This window comes from Ranitomeya imitator, chromosome 2 (assembly GCF_032444005.1).
Source record: "Ranitomeya imitator isolate aRanImi1 chromosome 2, aRanImi1.pri, whole genome shotgun sequence".
NCBI classification, from domain to species: Eukaryota; Metazoa; Chordata; class Amphibia; order Anura; family Dendrobatidae; genus Ranitomeya; species Ranitomeya imitator.
The window spans coordinates 446529131-446537394 of record NC_091283.1 but is presented as its reverse complement, the minus strand read 5'-3'; the positions used below and the strand labels follow the sequence as shown (position 1 = coordinate 446537394).

The following is an 8264-nucleotide window of genomic DNA, read 5'->3' as shown; positions in this document are numbered from 1 at the left end:
CACACACACACCTTTATATCTATATAGCTCTGGCAAAATTGAGAGACCACTGCAAAATGTTCAGTTTGTCTGATTTTCTCTTTGTAGGTATATTTTTGAGTAAAATTTAAATGATTCATTTATTCTATAAACTCCTGACAACATGTCTCCAAATCTCCAAGCAATAAATTTTGTAATTTTTTTCTGAAAAGGATAAATGGTCAAAATATAAAAAAAACAAAAAAAACAACAGTGCTTTCAGACCTCAAATAATGCAAAGTAAACAAGTTCATAATCATTTAGAAACAACAATACTAATGTTTTAACTCAGGAATAGTTCAGAAATCAATATTTTGTGGAATAACCATGATTTTTAATCACAGCTTTCATGCGTCTTGGCATGCTTTCCCCAAGTCTTTCACACTGCTTCTGGTGCAAAAATGTAAGCAGCTCTTCTTTGTTTGATGGCTTGTGACTATCCATCATCCTCTTGAGGTTTTCAATGGGGTTCAGGTCTGGAGATTGGGCTGCCCATGACAGGGTTTTGGTGTGGTGGTCTCTTCATTTTTGCTAGAGCTGTATATGTATATATACTGCACTCCTCTTCATGAAATTTACAGAAGTCCATTCACTCGATGCAAAATCAATCCCATCCAGATGAAAGGAACTTATCTCCATCATGTTTCAGGGTTAAACCATAATTCCGTAATGTACAGTTTCATCTGCTATGCGGCCTCCCAATATGTCAGAAACTGAAGAGAAAAAAAAAGGAGCTTATTTATTTTTGCCTGTTTTTTTAGGATATAAAAAATAATTTTTCAGTGACCGCAAAATAAATTTTACACCATGCATAGTTACATAGTTAAATAGGTTGAAAAAATACCTAGGTCCAACAAGTTCAATCTTTCTGCATCAAATACTTTTTTTTCTGCAGTTTTTATGCTGCGTATTTTTTATAAAATGCAAGTGACCTATTTCAATTACACAGATGGTGCAGAAAATCTGCAACACCAAAAACTCACCAAAAACTCACCAAAAGCTCATTGTGGTAACGTAACCCACTCTCCAATCAAAAGTCTTGAAGGTGAAGGTGCTATTCCTTTGAACTAGATCAAGTTTTTCGAACACTTAATAGGAGCAAAAGCCTGAACATGTGCACAGTAATGTTGCTTTTACATTGTGGTGCACCATGTTCACTTCTTGCTATGTGCTGTGTGTGTTGTGTGCGTTTTTTTTTTTTTTTTAAGGCAGGTTCCATACCAAATCCATCTGAAAAAGATGTTGTGTGCACATATTCTTAGGGCGTGCAGACAGTTTTTCTAAGGCACTTAAAAAAAAACAACTTTCTAGTTGAAACCACTTCAGGAAATGCTCCTTCTTTGGGGAGTTTTTTTTTTTTGTTAGGAGTTTATCATTTACCGAAGAGGTTTTAAAGATTTTTTTTTTTCTGAATCGTGCTTTTTGGGTTTGTTTGCTGCAGACGCCTGACAGTAACTTTCAGTTTTCTCACCATTTTTCACTACCTGAAGTAGAAAAAAGTGCTAAAATAAACTGAGCATATGACAAGAGGTTTTACAGCAAAAATAAATGAGTTTTTCAAGTGTATGTGAGGCAATATTTCAGTAATATTTCAGATTTTTAGCTGACTCACTTAAAGGGAACCTGTCACCAGGTTTGGCCGATATGAGATGTGGCCACCACCTTTCAGGACTTATACACATATCTGCCCCCAACCTGACCTGGAAGAACTGTAAAATAAGTTTGATTATACTCACCTGCGGGGCGGTCCGGCCCAATGGCTGTCGCTGGTCTTGGTCCGGCACCTCCCATCTTCTTATGATCGCCGCCCTCCTGTTGCTTCTTGTGAATGGCGCGCCCCTTTGTCATCCACACAGGCGTATTTCTCTGACCTGTTGAGGGCAGAGCAAAGTACTGTAGTGTGCATGCACCGGAAAAGGTCAGAGCAGACAGTTACTCCATCTGCATCATTACAATGGCCCTGTCAGTGCAAATGTCCAAATCCTATTTTCAAGAGCTCCAGTTGTAATCCCCAATGGAATCACTGATGAGTGGCTAGAATGCAATATGAACATAGACTTACTCAGCACCAAGATTGCCTTTGAGAGCGGTGGTGTGATATCGGTACCGGTAGCTGGGCATCTGGCTCGTAGCTCAATGTCGGGCAAATGCCTTCTGATGGTTTGTGTAGACAGTATTTGATGTCTTAATCTTGGTATTTCATAGATTAATCATGGAACCAGTGGTGCAGCCATTTCTCCAGTGTTCAAAAAGCCATTTTTCAGCATGACAACACCAGGCAGCATGCTAACATGAGCAACCTCCACGTCCAAAACGTGCTACCATGGCCTGCAGTGTTTCCAGACTTGTCTCCCATTGAACACATCTGCAATTGTAAAAGGAGCTGACAGCAGAGGATCTTGATGATTTGCCCAAGTGCATTCAGTGCGGCAGAACATTCCTCAGGCAACCATTAATAATCAAATGTAAGTAATGAAGCGAACACATTTATACTTTTTTTTTTAATGAGGAAAATTAATCATTATCACATGTCCGTGTGTAGCAAAAGTATGTAAACCTATGCCTTTAATATCAGGTGTCATTTCCCCCCAGTGCAGTGAGAACTGCCTCTAAACATTCAGTTATGAAGTTATACAGTTCAGGTATTGTTGATTAGTCAACTTGGAGGAATTTTAGCTCAATCCTCTCTACAAAACAGCTTCAGCTCTGTTTTTAATCACCTTTTGGTTGTTTGTGGTTACTCCCTTTTGGTTCTTGTTGGGTTTCAGCTCTGTTATGTTGGTGGGTTTGCTCCCATGAACTGCTCGCTTCAGGTCTTTTCCAAGATTTTTATAGGATTAAGATCAGGACTTTGCCAATCAAAACCTTTATTCTTCTTTAATCAGTCCTTTGTATAATGATTTGTGACTTTGGGTCGTTGTTTGCTGCATGAGCCATGTGCTCTTGAGATTCAGCTCATGGCTCAGATGCATCAATACTGGCCTAAACCATGATGATGTATCACCACCGTGTTTCACAAATAGTATAAGCTTTTTATGCTGTATGTAGGTTGTTTTTTTTTCTCCAAACATAACACTTCTCATTTAAAGGGAACCAATAAAGTAAAAAAAAACAACACTATTAGCTTGTAGATATGGGATTAATCTTTCAGGTTAATAGCGTTAGGAAGTCGTGCAGCTGCGGCACTGAAAGCTCTGCTGCCGGGAGGAAATGGACTCTATTCCTCCCGGCAGCCTTTGGCTTTCAGTCATAGAGGCTCGGCCAGCATGGCTTCAGTCACCGCTCAGAACATAGTGAGTGGCCGTTATAACCTCACCCCGGCACTGACTGACAGTCGGCTCACAGCGGTGCATCAATACAGATATAGCTGTCAGTCAGTGCCATAGCGTGGTTATACCAGCCATTCACTATGTACTGAGCGGTGACTGAAGCCGCGCCTTTATGACCGAAGCCCGATGCTGCCGAGGTAAATAAAGTTCATTTCCTATTGGTAGTTGCACTTTCAGTGCGGTGGTTGCAAGGATACAAAATGCTATTAACCTGGAGATTAACACCATATCTGAAGGTCAATACCATTTTTTCACATGACCGGTTCCCTTTAAATCAAAAGCTCTATTTTGGTCTCATTCATTCACAAGACATTGTTCCAATAGCCTTGGGGCTTGTCCAGGTGATCTTTAGAAAACTGCAGACAGATAACATTGTTCATTTTAGAAAGCAGTGGCATTCTCCTTCAGATTCTGCCATGAACACTATGGCAACCTCCTAATGGGGAACTTGTGAACAATTACATCAATGTGAGAGAGGCCTTTAGTTGCTTAGAGGTTATCTTGGGCTCGTTTTGTGATTTCACAGACTACTATACACCTTGCTCTTGGAGTGATCTATGTTGGTTGAACACTTCTGGGGAAGGTAATGATGAATTTCCTCCATTTGTGCACAAAATCTGACTGTGAATTGTTGAGGTCAAACTCTTTACATATGGTTTTGTACCCTTTTCCAGCCTGATGGGCATCAACATCTCTTCTTCTTAGCCTCTCAGAAATCGTTTTTTGTTTAATGCCATGATACACTTGCACAAATACAGTATGTGTTGTGTAAATGAGAAATTGATCGATCCCTGTTTTTTTTTTTTTAAATAAAACTGGTTGCACACTCACATCTGATTGTGATCCCATTGATTGATTGAAAACACTAGGCTCTAATCAGACCTGTACATAAAACTAATGAAACACCATAGAAAATGTTGTAATTGGGACCCCTTACCTCTTGAAATAAAATATATATATATTTGACTATTCAATGATGTACTTGTCCTGATGATGCAGATGTTGCTGAAATCATGATGACGGGTGGGGCAAGGGGCAGGTGCTAAGAAGCGCACTGCCCCCCTGGCTTACGCACCCATAGTGACGGCGTGGTCTGTCACTATAGGTGGAATGCCTCTGGCTCTAATTTTACCCTCAAATTTTATGCTTATTCTAAGGCTATGTTCACACTTTGCGGATTTTGCTGCGGATCCGCAGCAGATTTGACCGCTGCGGATCCGCAGCAGTTTCCCATGAGTTTACAGTACAATGTAAACCTATGGGAAACAAAAAACGCTGTGCACATGCTGTGGAAAAAAACGTGCGGAAACGCTGCGGATTACATTCCGCAGCATGTCACTTCTTTTCTGCGGATTTTCACCTGCTCCAATAGGAAAATGCAGATGAAAATCCGCAGTAAAAAAACGCGATAAATCCGCAGTAAAAACCGCGACGGGTTTTCACTGCGGATTTTGGAATTCTGCTGCGGAAAAATCCGCAGTGGAATCCGCAAAGTGTGCACATAGCCTAAAGGTTCACATACTTTTGCCACTCACAGACATGTGATATTGGATAATTTTTCTTCATTTAAAAAGATGACAAAGTATAATATTTTTGCCTCACTGGATTTGGTTCTTTTTCAGCTTTCAAACCTTTTTGAAAATGTGATAAATTTAGATAAAATTTATGTAGAAATATGAAAAATTCCTGAGGGTTCACAAACTTTCTCTCGTAACGGGTGCAAGTCAGCGTGGCTATGGATGATATGAGAGCGGCAGCCGCTCCTACCCGGGCTAGGCTGTAGTTTATTGATAGTCATAAACTGATAAAACCTCACATGATTGTAAGTAATAAACAGAACATAAAAGAGGCGATTATATCTGGTAATTTCCAGGCGGCTTTATTACAGTGAGCGATTTATCAATCAGGGTTATTTTTGGACACTTCTCAACTTTCTGCTTCAGCTTTGATAAATTGCATTCTATTATTTCCATAAAATTCACTTGGGACTACAGGAACCATGTTATAAATCTGCATGAGCAGGTTTGAAGAATTATAGGTAGTTTCCAAATATGTGCGGGATTCCTAAATCACTGATCCTGTCTGAGGATGAGGGTATGTGCACACATAGAATGGTCCACTGCGGATTTTTCCGCAGCGGATTTGATAAATCTGCAGGGCAAAACCGCTGCGGTATTTCCTGCGGATTTATCGCATTTTCTTTTGCGGATTCCGCTGCGGTTTTACATCTGCAGTTTTCTATTGGAGCAGATGTGAAAAGAATTGACATGCCGCGAAAAAATAGAATTATTCTTACCGTTAATTCGGTTTCTAGTAACCCACCACGACAGCACACCTGGAGGATGTTACCCCTTTCCTAATAGGGACAGGAAATGACAAGAGGTTAAATAACCCCTCCCTCCTCCTCCCCTCAGTGTTATTATAAAGGACCACAGGAGAATGAATGCTTCAAATTATATTTATTCTTTTCAGAACGTATATTAAGCAAAGGGAGGGATTACTCCTGCTGTCGTGGTGGGTTACTAGAAACCGAATTAACGGTAAGAATAATTCTATTTTCTCTAGTAACCCCCCACGACAGCACACCTGGAGCAGTACCCAAGAGTAATTTTAGGGAGGGACTACAGCACTAAGGACTTTTTCTCCGAAGGCTAAGTCTTCTTTTGACATCAGGTCAAGCCTGTAATGTTTGGAGAACGTATGGACCGAGGACCACGTAGCCGCTCTGCATATTTGCTCGATGGAAGCACTGGCTTTCTCGGCCCAGGAGACAGCTGTTGCTCTAGTAGAATGAGCTGTGAGCTTTTCTGGTGGTGGAAGGCCTTGAATTTGATAAGCCTCCAGGATTGCTCTTTTGATCCAATTTGCAATTGTGGATCTGGAAGTCTTCTTCCCCTTATTCTGGCCAAGAAGATGAATAAACAGATTTTGATCCTTTCTAATCTTCTCTGATGCATGAAGATAATAGAGTACCATTCTTCGAACATCCAAAGTATGGAAATGTTCCTCTTCCTCATTCTTTGGTTCTTGATAGAATGATGGAAGAATTATCTCCTGCGATTTGTGGAAATCGGAGACGACCTTTGGGAGAAAGGATGGGTCTAATCGCAGGATAAGCCTGTCCTGAAGAATCTTCATGTAGGGCTCATTGATTGACAGGGCTTGTAGTTCACCCACTCTTCTGGCTGTTGTTATGGCTACCAGGAAGGTGGTTTTCCAAGCGAGTTTATCCATGGTTATGGAAGATAAGGGTTCAAATGGTGGCAGTGTAAGTCCTTTCAGGACTATATTCAGGTCCCAGGATGGAACTATATTTATGGGTCTTGGAGATATGCGGGATGCCACCGTCATGAATCTTCTTACCCATCTATGGTCAGCTAAAGACTGGTCAAAATAAGAGCTCAAGGCTGCCACTTGTACCTTGAGGGTGCTGGGTCTGAGACCCTTCTCCAGCCCATCTTGTAAAAAATCCAGGATCTTGGCTAGGTTTGGTTTATCTGGGTTAGGTTGTTCAGGAGCACACCATGTGATGAAAGTCTTCCAGATTTTTTGGTAGATCGAATTAGTAACTGTTTTGCGGCTTTTTTGTAATGTTTTAATTACTCTCTTTGATAGTCCTCTAGTTCTCAGAATTGAGAATTCAGAAGCCAGGCATTTAGGTGTAGCCTCTCGGGATCTGGATGCAGTATTGGCCCCTGGTAGAGAAGATCTTTGACAGGTGGAAGTGCTATTGGCCCATCTATTTTTAGACTGATGAGGGCCCCAAACCAACCTCTTTTGGGCCAAAGTGGAGCCACTAGGATCACCTTGAGTTTTTCTGCCCTTATTTTCTGCAGGACTTTTGGTAGGACTGGCAATGGCGGGAAAGCGTATGCTAGCGTGAATGTCCATGGCTGGACCAATGCGTCCACAGCTAACCCTGGATTCATCGGATCTAGCAAGAAGAACTGGTCTACCTTTGCGTTCTGACTGTTCGCGAACAAGTCCACTTCTGGCTGTCCCCATCTTTTGACTAGTATCTGAAAGACTTCTGGGTTTAGGCTCCATTCTCCTGGATGGACCTCTGTTCTGCTCAGGAAGTCGGCTTGTACGTTTATCTCCCCTTTTATGTGTAGGGCGGATATGGAGAGAACATGTTCTTCGGCCCACGAAATTATTCTTGCTGATATTCTTTTTAGATCTTCGTGTCTTGTACTTCCCTGGTGGCGAAGGTGGGCAACTGTTGTCATGTTGTCTGAGTATATTTTTATGTGGGAATTTTGTACAAGAGTTACCGCCGCTTTGAGAACTTCTTCTACTGCTTTTAGCTCTTTGAAATTCGAGGATTGTTGTGCTATTTCGGCCGACCAGAATCCCTGGAATATGTGCTGGTCTACCGTAGCTCCCCAACCTTTTCCACTGGCATCTACTGTTATGGTCACTGCTGGGACCTGCAACCAGGGGACTCCTCTTATTAAGTTCTCTTTTTGTAGCCACCATGTTAATGAGGACTTTACGTGCGGTGGTATCTGGATCTTTTTGTCTAGAGATCTTGGGGATCCGTCCCAGCTTGACAGAATATGTGTCTGAAGTATCCTGGTGTGGGCTTGAGCCCATGCCACCATCTGAATGCAAGATGTCATGGTACCTAGAACTGACATGGCCCATCTTAGAGATACTCTCTTCTTGTCCCGCAACATTCTTATCTTTGATGTAAGCAGAGACCATTTTTGTTCGGGCAAGAAAGATGTTTGGCTGTGGGAGTCTAATAAGACCCCTAAAAAGATCTTCGTTGTGGACGGAACCATATCCGATTTTTTGGGGTTTATCACCCATCCCAAGGATGACAGGATCTGGACTGTTGTTTGAAGATGTTCCTGTAGAATTGGAACCGTGGGAGCCACTACCAAGAGGTCGTCGAGGTATGGGATTATGCAT

At 41.6% G+C, this 8264-nt stretch overlaps 1 protein-coding gene across 1 annotated transcript; it reads right to left on the bottom strand.

The window, feature by feature from the left end:
- Positions 1–8264, bottom strand: LOC138664364 (uncharacterized). Its single transcript, XM_069751003.1, has 3 exons — positions 2081–8264; positions 1755–1889; positions 1–731 (listed from the first exon to the last, which is right to left on the bottom strand). Exon 1 carries the CDS (start codon positions 8262–8264, stop codon positions 5958–5960), a length of 2307 nt encoding a protein of 768 aa, XP_069607104.1. The 3' UTR covers positions 1–731; positions 1755–1889; positions 2081–5957.

Excerpts from the sequence above, each read along its gene's own strand:
- LOC138664364 (XM_069751003.1), bottom strand. The coding sequence starts at position 8,264 with ATGCATAATCCCATACCTCGACGACCTCTTGGTAGTGGCTCCCACGGT.